Source organism: Xyrauchen texanus, chromosome 4 (assembly GCF_025860055.1).
Source record: "Xyrauchen texanus isolate HMW12.3.18 chromosome 4, RBS_HiC_50CHRs, whole genome shotgun sequence".
In the NCBI taxonomy this organism is placed as follows: Eukaryota; Metazoa; Chordata; class Actinopteri; order Cypriniformes; family Catostomidae; genus Xyrauchen; species Xyrauchen texanus.
In genome coordinates, this window is record NC_068279.1 from 26,400,982 (window position 1) to 26,426,923 (window position 25,942).

General features: G+C 39.7%; 1 protein-coding gene across 3 annotated transcripts in view; it reads left to right on the forward strand.

Moving 5' to 3' along the window:
* Positions 1-25,942, forward strand: part of LOC127640528 (MAP/microtubule affinity-regulating kinase 4-like) — a 45,998-nt gene that overhangs the window by 17,875 nt on the left and 2,181 nt on the right. The window contains exons 4-17 of one of the 3 annotated variants that reach the window (XM_052123154.1): positions 9,266-9,314; positions 9,597-9,662; positions 11,500-11,570; positions 11,732-11,788; positions 11,965-12,201; positions 19,460-19,579; positions 21,731-21,830; positions 21,972-22,081; positions 22,194-22,368; positions 22,460-22,671; positions 23,619-23,722; positions 23,823-24,107; positions 25,135-25,217; positions 25,691-25,735. In XM_052123154.1, the coding sequence (XP_051979114.1) occupies positions 9,266-9,314; positions 9,597-9,662; positions 11,500-11,570; positions 11,732-11,788; positions 11,965-12,201; positions 19,460-19,579; positions 21,731-21,830; positions 21,972-22,081; positions 22,194-22,368; positions 22,460-22,671; positions 23,619-23,722; positions 23,823-24,107; positions 25,135-25,217; positions 25,691-25,735 (1,714 nt within the window). The remainder of the gene's footprint in view (positions 1-9,265; positions 9,315-9,596; positions 9,663-11,499; positions 11,571-11,731; positions 11,789-11,964; positions 12,202-19,459; positions 19,580-21,730; positions 21,831-21,971; positions 22,082-22,193; positions 22,369-22,459; positions 22,672-23,618; positions 23,723-23,822; positions 24,108-25,134; positions 25,218-25,690; positions 25,736-25,942) is intronic. The other 2 variants (XM_052123161.1, XM_052123147.1) reach the window with 2 other exon arrangements.

Consider the following 25,942-nt stretch of genomic DNA (forward strand, 5'->3'; position numbering starts at 1 on the left):
TATTCCACCAAATATTGATTTCTGAACTCTTCTTAAGTTAAAACATTGGATTGTGTTGTTTAAAATGACTATGAACTTGTTTTCTTTGTATTATTTGAGGTCTGAAAACATAGCATCTTTTCTGTTATTTTGACCATTTGTCATTTTCTGCAAATAAAAACTTTAAATGGCAAGATTATTTTTTGGAATTTGGAGAAATGTTGTCAGTACTTTATAGAATAAAACAAAAATGTAAATTTTACTCAAACACATACCTATAAATAGTAAACCCAGAGAAACTGATAACTTTGCAGTGGTCTATTCATTTTTTATATATTTTATTATATATATATATTGAATTGCCCCTGCACAAATAAACATTATCAACCCATTAATCCAAATTTTTCCCAGGTCTTGTAATATTATACAATAATGCCACTTTAAGATCTAGTACAAAAAGGGGGGAAAATAACCAGATTCTACATAAATATCTGCCGAGAAATTAAATTCCATAAAAAGCATATTGAGCACCTCATAAACAATATATTTTATTGATCAAAGAGAGTGTGTGGGTTCCTCAGTACTAGGGGACCTTATAATAATACTAGAATAAAAGCAATGCAGTAATGTCTGTGCTGTGTTAGTGTTTAGAGTTACTGTTGAGTCTGCGCTCTAGGCTGTGCTCCAGTGACTCATCTGTTTCGCAATAGATAATCTCCAGCCTTCAATCCTTCCACTGAAGCCCACCTCTCCAATGCCACTATATGATTCTTTTCCTGTACCTTCCACTGAGTTCGAACATACAGTACATCAAGTTATTATTATTGATAACGTTCATGCTTCTGGCTTTGAACAATTGTTTTGAAATCAGAGATTTTCAATCATCTAAATGGATGTTAAATTAAATCCCAGCTCTCACTGCAGTATTCAGTGCTTAAAATTCAAGAGCTCGGGCCTAAAAACAGCTCCCTTTGTGTGCTGAATTAAATTAACTTACTCATTTAGTAGCAGACATCAGAGATACTGAACAGAAATGGATTTTAACTAAATAAAGGCTAGAGAGACAGTCAAATCTAGATTTTAACCAAATAAAGGCTTGAGAGAGAGACAGGTCTAAAACATGTAGAAAATGTCAAATGTCAGTTAGGTGAGGATATTCAGATGCTATTTCTCTTTTATTGTGAAGCATTGGTGGTTCTCTGTAGAGTCTTAAATATAGAGTGGTTAATGTAATAAAAGCATGAAAACAATATGGCTGAGAAAGAGCTACTTGCTTGAAATGTCACTCAAAATAGTCCTGCTCATGGGAGCTTTTTATGTGGATCTTTTTCTTCTTTTTTTTTTTTTTAACCATTGATTTGTTGGTTTTGACCCTGCACCCAGATCTGTTTGCTTTCTAATTTCTTGTCTCCTGCTTTTTTATTTTGATAAATGAATTGTAGATAATACATACAGTATAATAGGATCTTCAAAGTTAATCCTGTTCCAGATGATCCTTGTCATTTTATCATCTTCTTTACTGTATTATTTTGTAATGCTCTGACTGAAAGTACAATACATGAATATATAATAATAAAAATGTTGGAATGATTAAATAAACAACATAATTTAGGCTATAGTAAATTTGTCTTAAGAGAAAAGAGAGACAGTTTGCTTTACTAATCATTAATCTTTTGTGTATTTTTCCCCAAATATAATCTACTGTTGAGCATTTACATGAATTTAGCTATTTATGTTAATTGTATTCCATAGTCTTTTTACTTATAAAATTATCTCTTTCTCTGGTCGTAGGCAAGCCTGTTTTCAAAATGCCTCATTTATTTGTGTGGCTAGTGTGTGTGTTGGAGAGGAGAGATTGACATCTGCTGTTCTCCACAGGCTCAGAATGTCCCCTTGTAACACACAAACATGCAGTTAACTTTACACAAACCATAAACCACCCTTCTTGAACATTAGTCACGTTTGGCTTTATGATCGGTCATATGGTACTCTGTTGCTATATTAATGTTAGAATCATTGTTCAGTGGACCAGTTGTTAACTAAACAAGTGTTTGTCCCATTTCCTCTTTCTTGGTTAGACTTTATAGATGTCTAATTGTTTGGCTAAGATAGCAATAAATTTTTTTTGACTGTACATATCATACTACCCCTTTGTGTTGTACATAGAGAACGACTTAGAATTTGGTTCTGTGTCATGTGGTTTGACGCATTTGTGTACATTCTTGCGTGCATTTTATAGTGCGCTCCCATTATTATTGTGTTACACGGATTATTGCATCGATCTCAAAGCACTGCTTATCAAGCACAACCATAACAACAAACAATTGCGTGAGGAATTCACATCGATCTCAAACCCTCACCACTCAGGAACAACAAACAACAACAACAAACAATTATGGTAAGTCATGGCATCCACTCATGTTATTTCTTCTTAATTTGCATGTCACATGTTTATGATAGCTTCTTCTGTCAGCAGTGAGGGATTCACATGTGATAAATGTAAGGAATTAATAAGGCTGATGGAAAAGATTAATGAGTTAGAGACATGCATCCAAAAGCTAGTGGAGGTCAGTGAAAAGAGAAGCTGGTAGATACTGTTTCGGATGCAGGTAGTACAGCGAGCACCACACACACTTTGGTTCTGGCTGTAGAGCCCCCAATGTAGGGCATTTGGATGAGGATACTCGCTCAGCAAAGCAACACCACTCTGCCATTCCTGTTAGGGTTTCCAATCAATTCTCCCCATTCAGTGATGCACCCACTGAGAATCATGTTGAAAGAGCCCTAATAATTGGTGATTCTATTGTAAGGAACTTGGAAAAGATACTTCAGCCACAATTGATAAATGCATTTCGGGGAACGAGTGTCTGACATGTGCTGGCAAATGCTAAATGTTGATTTTCTAAAATGGTTATTCACGTCGGCACTAATGATGTCCAGCTTCGCCAATCAGAGATCACTAGAGATAATGTTAAAGAGCTGTATGAGCTTACAAAAACGATGTCAGACACTGTAATATGGTCTGGCCTCCTCCCTGCTTGTTGTGATGATGATGTTTATAGTAGATTAGTGTCACTGAATGGCTGGATGTCTGAGTGCTGTCCGGAGAATAGCATAGGATTTATAGACAATTGGAAGAGTTTTTGTGGTACACCTGACATGATAAAGAGAGAGATTTCATCCCTCCAGGGAAGGTGCCGCTCTCCTCTCTAATAATTTGGCTCATAGTCTTAAAAATGATGGTATCTGTCTAACTGGGGCCCGGGTCAAGAAGCAGAAAAAACAGTTTAATCTGAACATCTGCTAGCTGCCTTGAGACGTCATACAGGTCACATAAAAAATACATAGAGACAGTATCACCTAGATACTGAATAGAGACTGTGTCTGTTCCCTGAACTACCAAACACAAAACTCTCACAAAATCATTTAGAAAAAAATATATTACGGTCAAACGTGAAAAAAAAAAATAAAATAAAATAAAGACAAACATCATATGAAGGTAGGGCTACTAAACATTAGATATCTTTCTACCAAAGCTCTAATTGTAAATTTAATTATTACAGATCATAGTTTGGATGCACTCTGTTTGACCAAAACCTGGTTTAAACTAGATGAAAATATTAGTTTTAATGAATTTACTCCCCCAGGTTATTGTTATAATCATGAGTCTCATCTGAAGGGTCAAAGGAGGAGGTGTTGCTACAATTTACAATAAAGTTTTTGGTGTTACTCAGAGGACAGGATATAATTTTAAGTCTTTTGAACTAATAATGCTTAATGTAACACCATCAGATATAAATAAAAAAAATCTGTTGTCTTTTGCACTTGCTACAGTATATAGATCACCCGGGCCTTATTCTGATTTCCTTGGTGAATTTGCTCATTTTTTATCAGATCTGGAAGTTACTGTAGATAGAGCTTTAATTGTTGGTGACTTCAATATTCACATAGATAATTAAAATGACATTAGCATTTATCCATATTCTCAACTCTCTTGGAGTCAGACCCAGTTGATGTTGATACTATAGAAATGCAATGACATCTCAGATTGTTACCTTGTCTCTTGTATGCTGCAATCAGCTAATGTTACTCAATCTACACCATGCTATTGTTCAGGTAAAACTACTCTTTTGACCACAAAAGATAGCTTCACTAATAATATTCCAGATCTATCTCATACACTCAATAAGTCTAGACGAACTTGATGACTTAACAGAAAATATAAATACAGTCTTCTCTAGCACTCCTGATAGTGTCGCCCTCCTTTGATTAAAGAAAATTAAAGAAAAAAGCCCTGCACCATGGTTCAATGATCACGCTCTCAAGAGAGCAGCTTGGATCATTGAGCGCAAGTGGAAGAATACAAAAGTAGAGGTATTTCGCGGTGCATGGAAGGATAGTGTCTGTAGCTACAGACATGCACTAAAAGCTGCCAGGTCAGCATATTTTAGCAAATTTATAAAAAATAACCACAACAATCCTAGGTGTTTATTCAGTACTGTGGCAAAATTGGTTAGGAATATAGCCTCAACTGAACCAGAAATTATGTCGCAGCGCAATAATAATGACTTCATGAATTTCTATACTGATAAAATTGAAAAAAATCTGAATTATGAAATTATGCAATCATCTGTAATAGCACCTCAGAAAACAGTGTCTCATAATTTTCCTCACGTGCAACTTCAATCCTTCGCTGTCATAGTTCATGAAGAGCATACAAAAAATTATTGAAACATCAAAAGCCACAACATCACAACTAAGCTCTTAAAATAAGTATTCCCTGTAATCTCAGAACCTCGCAAACCTTAGGACATGTCCCAAGAAACTTTAAATCTTTTTATCCAGGAGAACTGGCTAATTATAGACAGAGTTTAAGTATAGAATAAAGACTCATCTATTTGGCAAGGCATACAACTAATTTATCCTTCAACACACAATTGGGCTGCTTTAGTTAGGACTGCTGGAACCAGAAACCAGACACACTGATCATGATCTATAACACTGCAATAACTTGTATGGCATCTATGCTAATATTATTCTATTTGTATCCCTGTCTCAACCTCGGGACTCCTATCCTGAGGTCACCAGAACCAGCTGGATCCAGCACCATTCCTGCTTCGTGTTGGACTCCACTGCTATGTGTCTCTGAGTGATGACAACTATATGCAGCCGGTGCCAGCCCAACATCACTTCAGTCTATTACGATGAACTTCAGAGGATGAACTGATGCCAACTCCAACCATAAGACATAGGATACATCATATGCCATTGCCTGAACCTTGGACTAAGGATAGACCTCACAGAAATTACAGATGCACCTCACTGATCTCTGCCTGCATCACCTTGGTCTAACGATGGACTACACTTTTATAATGGAATACATAGACTGTCAATTAATTGCCAACAAAGCCTTCATCAGCCAACTAACAAAGGGCAATGCATCTATGTGAACTTCTGCAGTTTATCCAGGATGAATTAAGTAATTGATCTTAAAGTTCTTACAGAATCTTTGTTTAAACACTGACACTTAACACTTACTTAGTTTAATGATTTAAAACCATGACTTGCACTATACAACATTAAGTAATATTGGCAGTATATTCATGATGTTAGCCAGAGGGGAACTGGCCCCCACAGTGAGTCTGGTTTCTCCCAAGGTTATGTTAGTCCATTAACCAACATCTTATGGAGTTTTGTGTTCCTTGCCACGGTCGCATTTGGCTTGCTCACTGGATTTCTAAATATAATTATTATTTAATTACTTATTTTTTAAACAAAATTCACAATCGTATTTTATCAAACTACACAATAAGGACTCTAAGACATTATAGATATTACAGTTTCATTTTCTGTAAAGCTGCTATCAACCAACAGCCAGAATGTCAATACAGCACAATACAACCCTCTGTATATTTTATGTATATACTATTTTTATTGTATACTGTGTTCTATATTGTGTGTGTATTCTATATTGTGTGTATTGTATAATGTACATTGTATTATTCTTTGTGTATTGTGTTATGAGTAATTATGTGTATATTAGATATGTAAACTGTGTTGTGTAAATCTGATGTTTATTGTAAATTGGTATATGTCTCATCACTGTCATGACTGCTATGTTGCTCGGAACTGCACCCAATATTTTTACCCACAGTTGTACTTGTGTATATGATTGAGTGACAATTAAGTGATTTGATTGATTTGAAACTATGTGTGTTGTGAAACGCACTATACAAATAAAAATGACCTGACTTGACAGTATCTCTGGGGTCCTATGCCAATTTTTTTCTTTAATTAGGTCATAATAAGCTGAGGTTATTGCTGCTTCAAGGACAACAGTGGGCAGTCACATGCACTTCATTTTTATCAGCACATTTGGTTGTGATTGGTTAATGTTGTGTCTATACTGTGCACCTATGATCTTGTGTTTTGTATTTTTTTTCTCACACTATGTTTGTGATTGTTTTGACGGTTAATATGTATGGTGTTGTTGTGTTTATGTTTTTCTACTCACCAATGGTAGAAACAAAATTCCTCTTTGAGGACAATAAATGATCTATCTATATACACAGGATGGCAAAATGTCCGGCAGTTTATTATTTCTGTCCTTTATTAATTTATTTTATTTTACTTGCATGTAGACATGTAAATTGTAGTGTACTATAGGTTCGTTTAGAATAATTCTAATTTGTTTTTGTGAACCTTTCCTGATTATATTTGTGTTGTACTGCACCCAGAGTTGCTGAGCTCAGTGGGAGGTGCATGGCAAAAATAAGCTCAACAGTGAAACCATCCACTCACTGCCACATCTGGGATGCTTCTGGGAAGCTTCACCTCACAACTCATGCTTGCAGTGTGAACAGTGTGATCTGATAATATGGGCACCAAAACAAAAATGTGCCATGCCCTGCTCACACAGGATGTGTGAACTCGTTGTCAGTCATTCTTGTTAAAAGTGATAATGTGAAGCATCATTAAACTTGTAAACATGCAAATATCCTGATTGTGTTTGGTTCCCTATCTGTTCTGAACTGGGCCTTACACAGACTCCTGTTCAAGATGCTGACGCTAAGGCGCTTTCAAGCAAGCGTCCGGTGTCAAGATTGGTTCATGGCAGTAGACCTGAAGGATGCGTACTTCCACATCTTGATTCTACCTCGACACAGACCCTAAGGCGCTAGCCTGCCATTGGGAGCAATTTGGGGTTCAGTTTCTTGCCCAAGGACACTTTTTCTCTTTTCTCGGTTTGGAGTTGGACTCAGTCTCGATGATGGTGCGCCTCATGAACGAGTGCATCCAATTGGTGCTGACCTGTCTGAAGACACTGAAACTATTTCAGAGGCTCCTGGGGCATATGGCATCCTCGGCGGTGGGCACACCGCTCGGGTTGATGCATATGAGACTGCTTCAGCACTGGCTCCAGACTCGAGTCCTGAGATGGGCATGGCGTTACGGCACACATTGCGTGGCCATCACACTGATCTTTTTGCCTCTTCAGCCCTTGGAATGACCTTACATTTCTATGGGCAGGGGTTCTCCTAGAACAGGTCTCCAGATGCATAGTGGTCACAACCGACTCCACCAAGACAAGCTGGGGCACTACATGCAACGGGCACTCAGCCGCCAGCCCCTGGACGGGCCCACGGCTACTTTGGCATATCAACTGCCTCGAGTTGCTGGCAATACTGCTCACCCTGTTGAGGTTCTGGCCATTGATCCAGGGCAAGCACGTGTTGGTTCGAACAGACAAAACAGCAACGGTGGCATATATCAACCGCCAAGGCAGGTTACGCTCCCCTCGCATGTCACAACTCGCCCGCCGTCTCCTCCTCTGGAGTCAGCAGCACCTCAAATCGCTGCGAGCCACTTACAACCCGGGATACCTCAACACCACAGCGGACGCGCTGTCGTGACAGGTCACCCGCAAGGAAGAGTGGAGACTTCACCCTCAGGTGGTTCAGCTAATTTGGAGTCGATACGGATAGGCACAAACCCGGAAAACCTGTTTGCCTCCCCGGAATCCTCCCATTTCCCACGCTGGTACGCCCTGACCAAGGCCCCCTCGGTATAGACGCGCTGGCACACAGGTGGCCACCTGGACCATGCAAGTATGCGTTACCCCCAGTGAGCATACTTGCACAGACCCTGTGCGAGGTCAGGGAGGATGAGGAGCAGGGCACCCTAGTGGCTCCCTTCTGGCCCACCCAGACTTGGTTCTCGGACTTCATACTCCTCACGTCAGCCCCTCCCTGGAAAATTCCCCTGAGGAAGGACCTTCTTTCTACCACCTGCCGTGGTAGACACCATCACTCTGGCTAGGGCCCCCTCTTCGAGGCCCCTGTATGCCTTGAAGTGGCGTCTGTTCGCTAAGAGGTGTTCTTCCCGACATGAATACCCCCAGAGCTGTACAGTCAGCTCAGTGCTTTCCTTTCTACAGGAAACCTTATACAGGTTGAAACGGGAAAAATCTTTATATATAAATTGTATATAAAAAAAACTGAATAGTGTCTAAAATTGTGACATTTTAGACACAATATGGCAATTGATTTTTTTGGTCTAGGTTTACTCCATTACAAATATAGTTGCAAAAGATGGCCTTAGAAGGTTTCTTTTCAAATTAGATTTGAGGACCAGAACTAACTGATGTATTACAGTGAATAAATAATTAGTGGTTAAGAAATTATAGATATATAAGAAACAAAGGTGGAGTTGGGTTGATGGAGGGATACAGGGAAATTGTTATATATTCTTATGATATAATTCACAGGATTAGATGTACAAGCTCCTCCTGAATTTCAGATTAAAACTCTGAGTTGATTTTTTCTGTTAAATATATATATCTCTATGTGTGTTTATTAATGTGTGTTTACATGTACCTTTATATGTATCATTTGAGAATTAGAAGCAGGGACATGTAAAGTTGTGACCTTTTTAAAGCTATTTACCCCTATACACACTTCTGTCCGATGTATTATGAGACAGATGCAGATTATCCTTCTGGAACAGGTGCAGGACTCCATACTGGTGTTTCCACAGCAACACAAATGATATATTAGGTACTCCCTGTGGATGGAGATAGAGAACAAAATACAGAAGTATACTGTATAATGTTTCTGTATCTGGATATTAGTGTTCCACAGGAAAGCTTCATGTTGATGATCAGTTAAGAATATCACAATCCATATATTTTCATCTCATATACTGTATTTTGTCCCTCTTCATGTGTGTCTTTTCTCACATAGGTGTGTTTCTCTCTCTTTCTTTGTCTTCCTGTTTTCTCTTTAAGCTGTTCAGAGAGGTGAGGATCATGAAGACCCTCCATCACCCCAACATTGGTAAGATGCACTGAAATGCAACAAAGGACGGATGGACGGACGGACAGACAGACAGTTACACAGACAGACAGTTAGATAGATAGATAGATAGATAGATAGATAGATAGACAGACAGACAGACAGACAGACAGACAGACAGACAGACCGACCGACCGACCGACCGACCGACCGATCGACCGATCGACCGATCGATCGATAGATCGATCGATCGATCGATCGATAGATAGATAGATAGATAGATAGATAGATGATTTTAAACACTAATGTGTTTATATGTTACAGTGAAACTCTTCGAGGTTATTGAAACAGAGAAGACGCTTTATCTTGTGATGGAATATGCCAGTGGAGGTGAGCTGTGATGTCCATACTGGAGTTTGATCTTTTGCTATATTGTGTCAACTCTATATATTCTGACCATGAAAGTAACTTGAGTGTCCATCATAATTTGTGTATGGTGGTGTCTCTCCATGTTTGATGAATACAGTATATAATGTACAGTTGAAATCAGAGGTTTATAGAGGCCAAATACATTTAAACTCAGTTTTTCACAATTCCTGACATTTAATCTTAGAAAACATTCCCTGTTATTGGTCTGTTAGGATCACTACTTTATTTTAAGAATATGAAATGTCAGAATAATAGCTTTATTTCTTTCATCACATTACCAGAGGGTCAGAAGTTTACATACACTTTGTTAGTATTTGGTAGCATTGCCTTTAAATTGTTTAACTTGGGCCAAATATTTGGGTAGCCTTCCACAAACTTATCACAATAAGTTGCTGGCATTTTTATCTCATTCCTCCAGACAGAACTGGTGTAACTGAGTCAGGTTTGTAGGCCTCCTTGCTCGAACATGCTTTTTCAGTTCTTCCCACAAATTTTCTATCGGATTGAGGTCAGGGCTTTGTGATGGTCACTCCAATACCTTGAATTTGTTGTCCTTAAGCCATTTTGCCACAAATCTGGAGGTACGCTTGGGGTCATTGTCCATTTGGAAGGCCCATTTGTGACAGAGCTTTAACTTCCTTGCTGATGTCTTGAGATGTTGCTTCAATATATCCATATAATTTTCCTTCCTCTTGATGCCATCTATTTTGTGAAGTGCACCAGTCCCTCCTGCAACAAAGCACCCCCCACAACATGATGCTGCCACCCCCATGCTTCATGGTTGTGATGGTATTCTTCAGTTTCCAAGCCTCACCCTTTTTCCTCCAAACATAACGATTGTCATTATGGCCAAACAGTTTAATTTTTGTTTATCAGACCAGAGGACATTTCTCCAAAAAATAAGATCTTTGTCCCCATGTGCACTTGCAAACTGTAGTCTGGCTTTTTTATGGCAGTTTTTGAGCAGAGGCTTCTTCCTTCCTGAGCAGCGTTTCAGGTTATGTCAATATAGGACTCGTTTTACTGTGGAAAAAGATACTTGTCTACCGGTTTCCTCCAGCATCTTCACAAGGCCCTTTGCTGTTGTTCTGGGATTGACTTGCACTTTTCGCACCAAACTACACTCATCTCTAGGAGACAGAATATGTCTCCTTCCTGAGCAGTATGATGGCTGCGTGGTCCCATGGTGTTTATACTTGCATACTATTATTTGTACAAATGAAAGTGGTACCTTCAGGCTAATGGAAATTGCTCTCAAGGATGAACCAGACTTGTGGAGGTCCAAAAAAATAATTCTTGGCTGATTTCTTTTGATTTTCCCATGATGTCAAGCAAAGAGACACTGAGTTTGAAGATAGGCCTTAAAATACATCCACAGGTACACCAATTCAGTACAACTCCTATCAGAAGCTAATTGTCTAAAGGCTTGACATAATTATCTGGAATTTTCCAAACTGCTCAAAGGCACTGTTAACTTGGTGTATGTAAACTTCTAACCCACTGGAATTGTGATATAGTCAATTAAAAGTGAAACAATCTGTCTGTAAACAATTTTTGGAAAATTACTCATGTCATGCACACAGTAGATGTCCTAAACGACTTATTTTAAACAATTATAATTTGCTCATATTAAATCTGTGGAGTGGTTAAAAAATGTGTTTTAATTACTTTAACCTCAGTGTATGTAACTTCAACTGTAGAAACCACACCAATATTTTGAGAATTTCTGCAACATAATGCATGATTCTTAACATAATATTGTGATCTTTAAGATATATTTTCATTTGCTGATTTCCAGGTGAGGTGTTTGACTACCTGGTGTCTCATGGGAGAATGATAGAGATTGAGGCTAGAGCCAAATTCAGACAGGTGAGATGTTTACCTCAACGCTATACTGCATACAGCGCAGGACTGAATAATATGAATATTGCACTGTTACACCACATTCAACCTCCAGTTTACAGTTTTAGCTCCTGTTCGACAGTTTTTTGTGTACTTTCTGGTTTATATTATTTTTTATTTTGTTTCAGATTGTGTCAGCTGTTCATTACTGTCATCAGAAGAATATAGTTCACAGAGATCTGAAGGTACAAGCTGGAATCTTTACACTGAGGAAAATATGTAGTAATATGTAAAGTATTATGTATTAAGAATTGTTTATGTTTTATATCACTTTTTGTCCTGTTTTTTTTCCCCCTCTCACACAGTTCAGATCTATACAACTTAAATCTCTGTCTCTCTCCTTCACTCTTTGCCTCTGTAGGCAGAGAATTTGCTGTTGGATGCAGATGCTAATATAAAGATAGCAGACTTTGGCTTTAGTAATGAGTTTACGTTGGGGAATAAATTGGACACATTCTGTGGTTCCCCGCCTTATGCAGCCCCAGAGCTCTTTCAAGGCAAAAAGTATGATGGGCCAGAGGTGGACATCTGGAGTCTGGGGGTCATCCTCTACACGCTGGTCAGCGGGTCTCTTCCTTTTGACGGACAGAACCTCAAGGTACAGTTACTTCATTCTTAAACCCACCACTATCTTTTCGAAACACATTAAAGTAATAGTTCACCCAAAAATTAAAATTCTCTCATTATTTACTCACTCTCATGCCAATACAGATGTGTATGACTTTCTTTTTTCTGCTGAACACAAACAAAGATTTTTGAAGAATATTTAAGCACTGTTGGTCCATATAGTGCAAATGAATGGGTACCAGCATTTTTAAGAAAATGTAATCCATATGACATTCTTCTTTTATTTTGGCAATTCCTCATGCGTATTGCCAGCTACTGGGCAGGGAGGAGAATTTATAGTAAAAAGGACTTAAATATTGCTCTGTGTCTCACCCACATCTATCATTTTGGTTCTGAAAACATGGATTTAATCACTGGAGTTGTATGGATACTTTTTTGCTGTCTTTATGTGCATTTTGGAGCTTCAAAATGTTGGTACACATTCACTTTAGTTGTGAGGACCTACAGAGCTGAAATATTCTTCTAAGAATCTTTGTTTATGTTCGGCAGAAAAAATTAAGTCATACACATCTGGGATTGCGTGAGGGTGAGTAAATGATGAGGGAAATTTCATTTTTGGGTGAACTATCCATTTAAAGCTAGTGTGTGTAATCCAGAGAGGCTAGCAGTAAGCAAACTTGCTTTGAAAGCGTAGAGCCCGCCCTTGCTTCAGAGGTGTCTCCAAGCCCGTGCCTCCTCTATGACACATGCACACACACACACACACACACACACACACACACACACACACACACACACACACACACACACACACACACAGACAGAGCAGATTCTAAGCGCCAGGAGGAGAGACGTGTTGGTGGAATCGATCACAATGGCTACCTCATGTCTCATTCACAGGTTAGACTTTACAATAACAACGAATGTAATTCTCACGCTCGCTCTGCACAGCATCAAGGAACCCGCGCTGATGACACATGTGATTGTCTGCGCGAACAAGTTGCACGGCGGTATGCAAATATTGATTGACAGACAGGAAGGACATCCTATCATTACATTCGGACTGAATGCAATGATTGGACGATATATTATTTTTCTCCAGTGCCTTCCACAGAAGATATACGTATATCTATATTTTTATTTTTTAATTTTTTTTACATTTAGCCTACTTAAATTATTGATTGCTGTCAGGGTGTGAAGAGACTTTCAACCAGTATAACAAAAAATGTTTCTGGAAAAGATTGCACACCCTAGCTTTAACACCCTGTCTCCTGGAGTTGGGGTAAGAATCGATACAGTATTATATTGTAGTTCTTGTTGTGATATTGAATGAATAAAATGACATCAACAATTATTTGATGCCTTTCATGGACATTAACATTGTTTGGTACTTAATAATTCATGTTAATTATAATAATTACAATTCCTTACATTTATATAGAACTTTTCTAGACACTCAGAGTGCTTTGCATAATATTGTGGGACTCTCCTCAAACACCACCAGTGTGCAGCATTCACCTGGATGATCATAACTGCAATGGCATCCATAGTGTGCCAGAATGCCCTCCACACATCAATTATCGGTGGAGACGGGAATTCAGTGATGTAAGGGAATTTTGGATCAATATAACTCAAAGGTGATTGATTTCCAGTTAATTAGAACCGAATTAATAGGTAAATTATTCAGAATTAACATTTAACACTTTTATCAACTATTCGTCCACCGATAAAGTTGAAATTAGAGTATTTTATCAATTCTGGACAGAATATTATCCCATGGCCAACGGTAATAATATCATAAAGTTATGATTACTGATTATGAGCAAGGAAACAAAATCGACAGTTTAAGGCAGTAACTTATATGCACACAGCACAAGACACTTGTATGTAAAATTAAACAAAACTTTATTGAACTACTCTAATACACATAAAGAATCTAACAAGAAAGCACACACACATACATACATTCATACAGTGGGAGGAAAAATTTTGATATTAATGGAGGGTGAATGGAGTCCCAAATGTCTAGCATTAGACATTGTTTCTTAGACCGTAACCTGAGAGAATCATCACACTAGCAATTCAACCTTTGTTCATTTGCTTAATAAGATTTGCACCAGTTCAGCAAGATTTAGGAGACTGTTGACCATTTGGTTGCTCCTGTGAGTTTGCTGGAGGGAATCTTGGCAGCACTGATTGGCTGGCGGTCAGTCGATATTGAGTTCTCAGGGAAACCACTATGCAGTGAATGGATGGTTGGCTTTGCAGGGTGGAGCCTCGTATGCTGGTTGCCGGGTTACGCGTTGCTGCGTAAGTACGTTTTCTCTGCGTCTCGATGAACTGCTGGAAGCAGGGACTTTGATGAGTTATTCTTCTGCGAGTTTTAACGAAGGCTCAGATGGAAGAGTTGATGAATCTTGGAATGAGCTCTTGGTGGTCGAAGAGCATGCAAGCAGGATGAGCAGACAAAAGTAAACAAGAGCAAAAGTGAAAGCCAACTTGGAATGATTGTCATTGGGTTTTAACCATGTCAATCTGGTCCATCCCCACAAGTGTTTCTCCCATTCAGATGTGGGCTTGGGCGGGTCCTACGCACCGTTCTCCTGTTCTTGCATGTCATTTGCATAATATCCACATGATCTGGTGCACCCAAACTTTTAAGAGTTTTAGTACACGCTTTAAGAATCAACATTCATAGTGTACCTATGGTGCATCCTGCACAAGTCTACATTGCATCAAATTACTAGAAATCATTCATCCATCAAAAAGATACCAAATAACATATATTTCCTATAATTGAGGTAGAAGTTAGTAAGAATAAAGCTGCTATAAAGGTTTAACACACATTAAGAACTCCTAATAAATAAAACATACATGATACGTAAAATATATCTAAGGCAAATACTGGTGATTAATACAGCTTATTGGTAGCAATTTTGAGACCGTTGTCTATTAAACCAATGAGAGGGGAATACATGCGGTCTCTGCAGAGCTAAGAGAGAATGTCTCTGGAATGTGCACCTGGGGAGAGGAGGTGTCCCGGGGGAGCAAGGAGAATGTCACTGTCTCCAGTATATGGTGATTTCGGGCCATGGGACTGTCTTCACAATCTCCATTCCTGATATGCCAGCATGTATTTATGCATTAAGGTCAAGAGGTGTTACCTGGTCATTTGGTCTTACAGAGTGTTGAGTTTGTGGAACAAAGAAGGGTCTTCGTTATTGGTCAGCACTGTCATTACATACCCTGGTCTGAAGTTAAACAGGTATGGTAGAGACGGTCTCCTTCAGCAATTTGGGTGTGATGGATTCATTTTTATGGCTCTCTAATGGCTCTGTGGGGGATCTCTCTCATCTATGGAATGTGGTGTTCTGTTCATTTGATGTGCTTTGTTCACAGATAATCCTACAGTGATGTAGCTAATTCATATAGTTGAAGCCAGAGTTCCCCTTCTGTCACTCACTCGACATTGTCAATGAAGTGACACTAGGGGTCGATCTTGAGAGCCCGAAAACACCTTCAGATCTTTGAGAAAAGGCCAATGAGAATTGGCGAGTTGAATTTGCATGATTCTCCCCCCGACATATGGGTATAAAAGGGAGGCCAGCAGGCAAGTTCATTCCGATTTTTTCTTCGGAGCCGAGCGGTCGCACTACAGCTAGCTGAAGTGGTCTGCTCATCGTCACCTTCTCTCTCTCAGAGCGATTGCTGATGGATTTACTGCATGTCTCTCTCCTTCTGCACACTCCTGCAGACTACACCCCTGGGCGATTCGACAGCTCTTTGAAAGAGTATATATTTCTCTAAAAGAATGTGCACAGTGATGTTGAATGTCTTTTTAAAGACGCGTCTTTTTAAAGATGCCATTCCGTCTCTGTGCAGTTCCTGGATGTGGTCGTTGCCTCTGACGGTCACGGACACTGGGCCAATGCCACATTGAGGAAGCATTCATGGATGGTTCATGTTCTCACAGCGAGAACATGACCATGGCCACTCTACGAGCACGGCTCTCCTTCTTCTGAGGGAGTGCCTCTTCAGCCGTCCCTCTTCCCGGCCCTCCTACCTACAGGTACAGCGCTGATGTGGCTGACGCTGGAGGCGTTTCGCGGGCTTCACTGGGTATGGTCCTGCCGGGTAATTCCCCGCGGGCCACCCACCCCACAGCACACTCGCTGGCCTCCGTCCACCTCTGGGACGAGACAGGCATCTGTGCCTCAGTGCCTCAGTGCCAGCCTAATGTCTCTCCCGGAGCCCGAGACCTGGATGAGATGTTTATCACTGCATCGGAGGGCATCATAGCGGTGTTGGATGCTGAAGACTTGACCGGACTGCCACCTTCGGGTGTGGCAGCCTGATCTGAGGTAGGTGCTGAACTCACTGCCATGCTTTCCCGGGCCACTGCGAGTGTCGGGCTTCAGTGGAACCCTTCGCACACCCCTGATCACTCGCGGCTGGATGACTGGTTACTTGGGTCAGCGTACCGCTCGCACTCACATTCCCTCCAGTGAGCCTACTTGCAGCAGGTTCTGTGCAAGGTCAGGGAGGATGAGGAGCAGGTCACCCTCGTGGCTCCATACTGGCCCACACAGACCTGGTTCTCAGACCTCACTGGCGAATTCCCCTGAGGAAGAACCTTCTTTCTCAGGGACGGGGCACCCTCTGGTACCCATGCCCAGACCTCTGGAATCTCCATGTCTGGTCTCTGGATGGGATACGGCAGACCTAACTGGTCTACCGCCTGCTGTGGTTAACACGCATTATACGCTTTGCGCATCTATTTGGATCACACACAGAGCTGTAGACGCTCTGAGCAGATCTTTGTCTGCTTTGGTGGACAGCGGAAAGGGCACGCTGTCTCCAAACAGACACTGGATCGTGGACGCCATAGCGTTGGCCTACAAGGTCCAGTCAGTGTCGAGCACATTCCACAAGGAATGTGGTATCCTTGTAGGCACTGGCCAATGGCACCTCTCTAGCAGACATATGTAGAGCAGTGGGCTGGGCAACACCCAATACCTTTGCGAGGTGTTGCAATATTCAGGTTGAGGCGGTCTCGTCTCGTATTCTTTCAGGTGCGATCAGGTAAGTAAGTTTCATTATACGGACAGCTGGCCAGGTGTACTGCTTGTGCATAGCACCTTTCCCCTCCAAGAAGGTGAAGCCACACGCTCTTCTCTCCCATGCATTTTCACGACTTGTTAACCCTGGATGTTCTTCCTCCTAGCCCTCTGACTCACAAATTCTGTGGAGATATGGAACCCCTACTGTCACTTCATCAACACAATGTTGAGTGAGTAACACTTGGTTACTGTCGTAACCCCATCAGGGAACGAGACATTTTGTCCCTATTGCCACAGACAGAACTTGACTGTTGTAACAACCGGGACCTTGTCTCGGCTCCTCAGTGCAAAACCTGAATGAACTTGCCTGCTGGCCTTCCTTTTATACCCATATGTCGGGGGGAGTAGCATGCAAATAAAACTCACCAGTTCTCAAAGATCTGTAGGTGTTTCAGGCTCTTAAGATCGACCCCTAGTGTCACTTCAGCGACACAATGTCTCAATCCCTCCATCAGGGAACACAGGTTACGACAGTAACTGAGATGGTTTATATACACCTTAGCCAAATACATAAAAAAATTTCAGTTTTTCACAAGTCCTGACATTTAATCATATAAAACATTCCCTGTCTTTGATCAGTTAGGATCACAATTATAATAATGTGAAATGTCAGAATAATAATAGAGAATGAATTATTTCATCACATTTCCAGTGGGTCAGAAGTTTACATACACTTTGTTAGTATTTAGTGGCATTGCCTTTAAATTGTTTAACTTGGGTCAAACATTTTGGGTCGCCTTCCACAAACTTAACCCTGGATAAGTTGCTAGACTTTTGTCTCATTCCTCCAGACAGAACTGGTGTAACTGAGTCAGGTTTGTAGGCCTCCTTGCTCGTACATGCTTTTTCAGTTCTTCCCACAAATTTTCTGTCAGATTGAGGTCAGGACTTTGTGTTGGTCACTCCAATACCTTGACTTTGTTGTCCTTAAGCCATTTTGCCACAACTTTGGAGGTATGCTTGGGGTCATTGTCCATTTGGAAGGTCTTTTGCAACTGAGCTTTAACTTCCTTGCTGATGTCTTGAGATGTTGCTTCAATATATCGACATAATTTTCCTTCCTCATGATGCCATTAATTTTGTGAAGTGCACCAGTCCCTCCTGCTGCAAAGCACCCCCACAACATGATGCTTCTACCCCCATGCTTCACGGTTGGGATGGTGTTATTCGGCTTGCAAGCCTCACCCTTTTTCCTCCAAACATAACGGTTGTCATTATGGCCAAACAGTTCAATTGTTTTTTCATTAGACCTGAGGACATTTCTCCAAAAAGGTAATTCCAAAAGATATTTGTGGAGATAATATACAAAACAATGCATATGTCCAGTATTTCAAATAAACACCAAACTTTGAAGATTCCAGAGAGAAAATAATCTTTGTTATATGAATGAATTTCACATTAAAACTTACAGATGCAGATGTCTACCTGCAGCAGTTAAACTACTAAATTAAGTAGCCACTATGCTAATATCACCTGTCAAACAAAATTGTGTATAGGCTATATGCCACACTGAAATCACTAAATAATATAATATTGTAAAGAGAATCTAATGTAATATGTAGCTGTGCGCATGCACATTAAAATCATCCAGTACGTCATTGAAGTCGACTAATCCACTACTTCATTGTACTACAATCCGCAGTGAGGACAGTCTCCTATATTCGGTGGTTACCTCCCTTAAATTCATGATATGCTTAGGTGCTCAATGTTATTGAAATGATCTTAAGGAAGGCTTGAGAAGCGCTGTCTCCCACAGAAAGTTGATCCACTGGGTGTCGCTGTTTGACAGAGTGACTTTAGAAATATGACTGCTACACATGTTGTCTGAGCTCACATTTCACAATATTTTATTTGTTTTATTTATATATAGTCATTTATTTTTCACACCCAAATTTTTGAGGAGACACTACCTCCCTTTCCTACTCCCAGGAATCAATAGTGGTGTACAGAGAGATGAAGACTGACTAAGCAGACACCCGCTGTTACTTGACATTTGCTTTATACTATTATACTGTTACTTGACTCTATAAGTTTAAGATGCTGTATTTACATTTACAAAAAGTATAATGTGTGTTAAATTTTAATACTTTTTCTAAATTATACTTTCTAAATTCTTACTGCCTTAATGATTTAACATTTTGTCACACTGATGGTGCGTGTTTTTTTCAGGAGCTACGTGAGCGAGTGTTGAGGGGGAAGTATCGTGTGCCCTTCTATATGTCCACAGACTGTGAGGGGATTCTGCGCAGGTTCCTTGTGCTCAATCCCAGCAAACGTTGCACTCTAGAGGTGCCCACTTACACATACACAGACACACTCTTAACACTTGCACTTTCCAAACCTTGGACATGGAAGCAGATTACAATATATGAAGCATCAGTTTTATATTATATCTCTGTAAAGTGTTTGTGATTAAAAACAGTGGTTCTCAACTGGTTTTGCTTCAGGACTCAGATTTTATATTGGCAATGAGTGGTGACCTAACACCCTGTCTACACCAGACGTGAGTGGCGCATCACGTTAAAGCAGATAACTCCCATTATAGCCAATGACTACTGGAGTAACGGAGTAACTATTGGAGTAACTATTGGTCCGTTCGCATCGCGTAGTGCCGACAGTAAACAAATGCCCCATGTTATTGCTGAGTTGCTCCAGACTCTTTATCATCCTGTCTGTCTGAAATAAAATAATTTGATGTACCAGATTTCCTATGTTTCCTATCTTTCTGCCAGGCATTTTATTTGTTACATATTACAAAAAATAACAATGGTTGCATTTAAGCCAGCTTGTGATGTTTCTGGTCTCTGGTCTACTAAATGAAAAACTCTTTTGTTTCGATGTATATGCAGTTTTAGCAACAATAACATTACAAAAATATGTGTATATAGATAAATGTTTATATCAGTGGATTTCTGTTAAATAAAGTAGGACACAGGTTATTAACTAATTGGTCCACGCTTTCTGCACATCATTTCGAATATTCTCTTTGATGTTTGCAGTGTAGAGCATAGACATACATTAGGGCTGAAATGATTAGTAGATGTTATCAACAATGTCGACAATAAAAAATTGTCAACAAAAATGTTTGTTGTCGAATAGTCGTTTGATGTCATTTAACGTAACATTAGATCATATGAAACTCTAATGATGATGAGAGAGAGGAGCACAGCAGCATGTGCCTGACTGAGGAGAGGAAGAAAACACATGTCCAGATGCACTCTAAACTTTCCAAACAGATTTAGGTGATATAGATCGCAAAGTATGAGGGAATTATAATGCAAAAATAAAAAATATGTAACACAGAAGCACTGTCATCATGAAATAAAGCAGAGCCACTCCACTTAAGCACAACATGCATGTCAGAGCATCTAAAAAGCAAACAACCTGGCATTATATCTTTAATTCATTCTTTATTAAAGTTCAAATAATAAGGAAGTGCATCATAAACAAACTAAAAAAATTGCATTTCTCCCTTGTGCACGTTTACTGTTACTAGATTAATTAAGTGGTGGATTGTGACATATTGAATCATAATATACTTTAGCCTATGTGTCACGTGTGTATCTTATTGTGAAGTAAATCAGCGATAAGCAGCTCTATTAAGAAGATAGTTTGTTTTTGTAAGTTAAAGATGGATCGAAGTGAAAATAAAGGTGAGATAGTCTTAGCCCATTATAAACTGCAATCAGTCTTTTTTTACTTGTTTTCCAAAAATAATATCTAAAACTCCTTTAAAACAACATATATTTACATTAGTAGCTATATTATAGAAGAAAAAATTGTTATTGGAGAATGTTGAATACAATATTTAATCTTTTAATATTTTAAAATATCTAAAAACAGCCTACTTAAAACAAGATCGTTGTAATTTCCATTAAAAATCAAAGATGGTTCTAGCTTGAATAAGGTCTATAATTGCCTCATTAGGCTGGTTCGGATACATTGACTGCAGTGCCATCTTGGAGCAGTCAACAAGGAAAGCTGTTTAAATTCAATTGAATGGAGAAGAAGCCTCAGACTGCTGCATAAACTGCTTTTGTGTGGAAACATTTCATCATGTAATAAAATGACAGACTGCTAATTTTCAGTATGTTTGCCATGATACATTCATATGACAAGGACTTTATTTTCAGTTTACTATGTAAAAAAAACATTATTTTCGAAGTGAAGTCAGGAATTTTATATCATCTAAAATACTGCCCAATGTTTATGGAAAGTTGTCTTGAAAAGACTCCAGACTTTTACAGATCCTGTCAGTAACTGATCCTATCAGAACAGACCTGCAAACCAAGGGGCTTAAAAATGTATGCATTGAATAGCCTTAGCTTAGAAGTTGCTGCAAACTGTTATTGATGTACAATTTGAGCTATACAATCTGTGCAGTTATGACTGAGCCATGTGATGTTTCTGTGTAATCAGTATGCTGTATTCCCTCCACAGCAAGTGATGAAGGACAAGTGGATGAATGCAGGGTTTGAGGGTGATGAGCTAAAGCCTCACATTGAGCCAACGGAGGACTACAGTGACCCCAAACGCATTGGTGAGGATGTAAACCAGCAGGAAACAAGCTAAAGTCTGAACATTCATGCATCTGTTATGCATTTTACTACTGTTACATTTCACTGTTCGGTTACGTTTCTCCTTAGAAAAAGGAGACAAATTTAATTCTATATTTCTACAGAGATTATGGTCGGGATGGGTTTTACCACAGAAGAGATTAAAGACTCTTTACTAAATCAGAAATATAATGAAGTCACAGCTACATATCTACTGTTGGGCCTGAAGACTGAGGTTAGTGTATTTTTCATTGATTTTCTCCATTGGCTGGTAGTGTATTTCTCACTGGGAAATCAGCAATTAAACATGATTTAAATGCAGTGGCCATGTGACATTATCGTTATAGGATGGTGCTGAGTCTCGAGTTAGTGGCAGTATGACGTTGCCACGAGTGCGTCCAAGCCCAATTACCAACGGAACCAACAAACAATCCACCTCTTCATCTTCTTCCTCATCATCACACAGCAAGACTCAACGCAGCACCTCTACCTACCATCGCCAGCGACGGCACAGTGACTTCTGTATGAAAAACCTCATTAGGCATGAATTCCAAACAAAAAACTTAATAGATAAAGATGTTAATTATAAAAGGTATGCATGTATGTTGTGCAGGTGGTCCCAGCATGCCTGTGATGCACCCTAAGCGTAGCCCGACCAGTGGCGGAGATCGTGAGCTGCGTGAGAGCCGTATGCCGCCTAGGAAGGCCAGCTGCAGTGTAATGGGTAGCCGGACCCTCCCCCCATCTAGTCCAATGGTCAGCACCGCCAACAACCCCAACAAGGCGGAGATACCTGACCGACGCAAGGAGATGACCGCCACCACTGTGAGAGAGAGAAAGGAGGGTGGGGTTACAGAGGGTGAAGAGTTTCAGAAAGGGAAAATGTAAAATCATATGATTTCTGTAAAAGTTTTTTACTGATGGATGATTTAGATAAGGGAAAAAATGTTACATATTTTGAGGAAGATCGCAATATGCAGGATGGCAATGAAAGGAGTTTTATTAAAAAAATCAAACAAAACACAATACAAACCAAAACTCTCACAAGGGAGAAAACAAGTATTATAAGACAACAATAAAACTGAAAACAAACCAACTGGGGATAACTGGAAATGACAGGAACAACTTTACTGGAAAAGAAACAAAACACAATGATATGGCAAAAAAAGATGAGACAAAGGAGAGAATATATATATAGAGGAAAGGTAGATAGGATAAAGGTGCTGTCAATAATCACAAGCCGTGCGAGAGGGAAACAACAGCACATAGGACAGCCTGAGAGACAATCCTGCCAAAACAAGAATAAATCAAGACCAAAGAGGCACTTGCCTTTTTCAGAAACATCAGGGAATTCTAAAGTTTTCCATGCCTGAATTAGTCAATAACATTTCTATAAAGTGAATATTAATTTTTCTAGTTACGCTCTACTGTAAAATATTTAATCGACTAGATTTTACTCATGTGTGGTGTAAAACATGCTTTCAAGGCACAGTGATTACTTTTGAGTTATATCTTTTTTAATTAATAGATTGGACCACTTCACAAATCGGTCTGAATAAATCAAATCGGTCTAAAATTAAAATGATTTTTAAAAACAGTTATCCTGTAACCACAAATGACAGAATAGGTCATGTAAAAGCAAAGGAAAAGACTTGGTCAACAAGAGAGAGAACCCTTTTATGTGCATGTGTGTGTTTTGTGTCCATACTGTATGTATGTTAATTAGATATTTTGTGGGGGTAATGAAATATCATGTACCATGTTTGTTGCAGAATAATATCCCAGGAAGTACTATGACCCGCAGGAACACGTACGTATGTACAGATCGTTCTAGCACTGACCGACACTTGCTGCTGCAGAATGGCAAAGACAACAGGTGACACGCATTTACACACACAAACACAGACGCAAACTGTGTTATATATCCCAGGTCGCTGTCTACCTCTCATTTACTTTGTGTTTCTGACTCTCCCCAGCTCTCTGTCTCACCGTCTCCCCCCCACCTCTCCGTCCACTCTCAGTATTGTGGGAGCAGGAGCCTCCTCCTCCTCTTCCTCAGGTGAGCGCTGTCGGCTGACACGTGGTTCCACCATCCGGAGCACCTTCCATGGGGGTCAACTCCGTGACCGTGTACCGCCCACCTATGGACCTCCACCCACATCGCCCACCCTCAGCCATGACGCTGGAGCCCTGCCACCCAACACCCGCAGCCGGGCCACCTCTAACCTGTTCAGCAAACTCACCTCCAAACTCACACGCAGGTAAGAGGAAACAAAAACACACACTCATCATCAAATCACTGTACACACATGCCATATCACAGAAAACTTTGTTAAGCATCCTTTAAATGGGAAAGCTGTCTCTGATCCAACTAGAAATTATCTCCAACTTCTTTATCAGAAATGTGACAACAATTCAACTAATACTGCATATCAAATGCTATCTCACATCATATTTCCAACCTCTCTCTCAAAAAATGGGATTCATGCTCTCTTTTTTAGACATGCACTTTTAGACATTTTGCTCACATCGTAATAAATGAAACTGTCAACTGGAAACACCTGAAGAAGCGATGCGTCATGCGTTCAGTCAGTGGACATCACATTTCCATGTACGTTGCGTTGTCACTTTATTTTTACTGTCCATTTAAAATAAAAATGTTTATTTACAAATATCATCTATGTGAATTGATTACTAAGAATTGATTTCATTTTAAACTAAATAACTTCTGACTGTTTGATTTGCTTGTGATGGCAAAAAACACTGAATAATATAATTTATACTGCATCACAAGTTCAAATTATTACAGAAAAATAAATATGTAAAAACCTCATAAGACTTGTGCCACCCTTTGGAAACCACTGACCTGAAGATTTGAGTTTGTATCTACGATGTCAGACATCACTGCATCAAAAGGTCTGAATCTTTTCTGGAATACATCCAGATTGGATGTCTTTAGACATTTTTTTTTTAATCTGACAGAGCTTCCTTTTACTGTTGGAGTGCTGTCTGTCCAAAAATACAATGAACCACCAGAGAAAATCTTTCAGCATAAAAGTTTATTTTACACCCATCACTGCTTCAAAACTGGTCCACGCTTCCTCTCGTTCCTAATCTTTCCCTTTTTGTTCTTATTTTTGTGTTTCTCTTCTTTCTGCCATTTGCTCTTGCATTTGCTCTCACTGTCACTCAATCCACTCTCCTTCTGTCTTTGACTTACTTCATCGCTTCTCTCTCTCTCTCTCTCTCTCTCTCTCTCTCTCTTCATTGTGTGTTTCACTCTCCTAGGGTCAATCTTGACCCCTCTAAACGCCAAGGCTCTAATAAATCAGTGTCGGGTTGTACTCTTCCACAGGGATCCAAAACAGTTAGTAAGTTACCTTATCTGACTCTGTTTGCCTGTCTGTTGCCCTGTCTTGCTGCATGCTTGTCTGTCTCTGCACATGGCATGCCCATTTGCATGCACTCTCTTTTGCAGAACTGTGTGAGACTTTGAGCTACTGGTAAGCAAGATGTAATGGTGAGGAACGTCTTGATGATGGTGCATGGAGTCTCTTGTTGGTTTGCATGGATTCTTCACTGCATCCAAGAACATATACGCAGACTAAATGTATTTACTTATAGTACTATACGGTATAGTTCATTACACAAAGCTCAAGACAACATCAGGCCAGCTAGTGACCTGCTAGCAGATTAGATATGTTGGGTCATCTTCAGACAGGACTGAGAGATCCAGATGTGTTTGTACGTCTGTTTTGTTTGTTATGGTGAAGTTAGTTTTTGTTGCATGGAGCTGCCTCTGTTGGAGTAAAACAGAAATCTCAAAAAGAGTGTTTCTTTGCAGGGTCACAAATGAATCTGAGGGAGTCAGCAGATCTTCGGTCACAGGGTGAGTCCTCATATCATACTGAATGTTATGATCAGGGATAATTTCCCTAAAAATTAAAATCATGCTGTCTGAACCGGTATACATTTCTTTCTTCTGTGGATCTCAAAACGAGAATGCAGACTTTTAGGGACTTACAGCCTCAGCCACCATTCATTTTCAGTGTATGAAAAAAAGAGCAACATCTTCAAAATTGTTTTCCACAGAAGA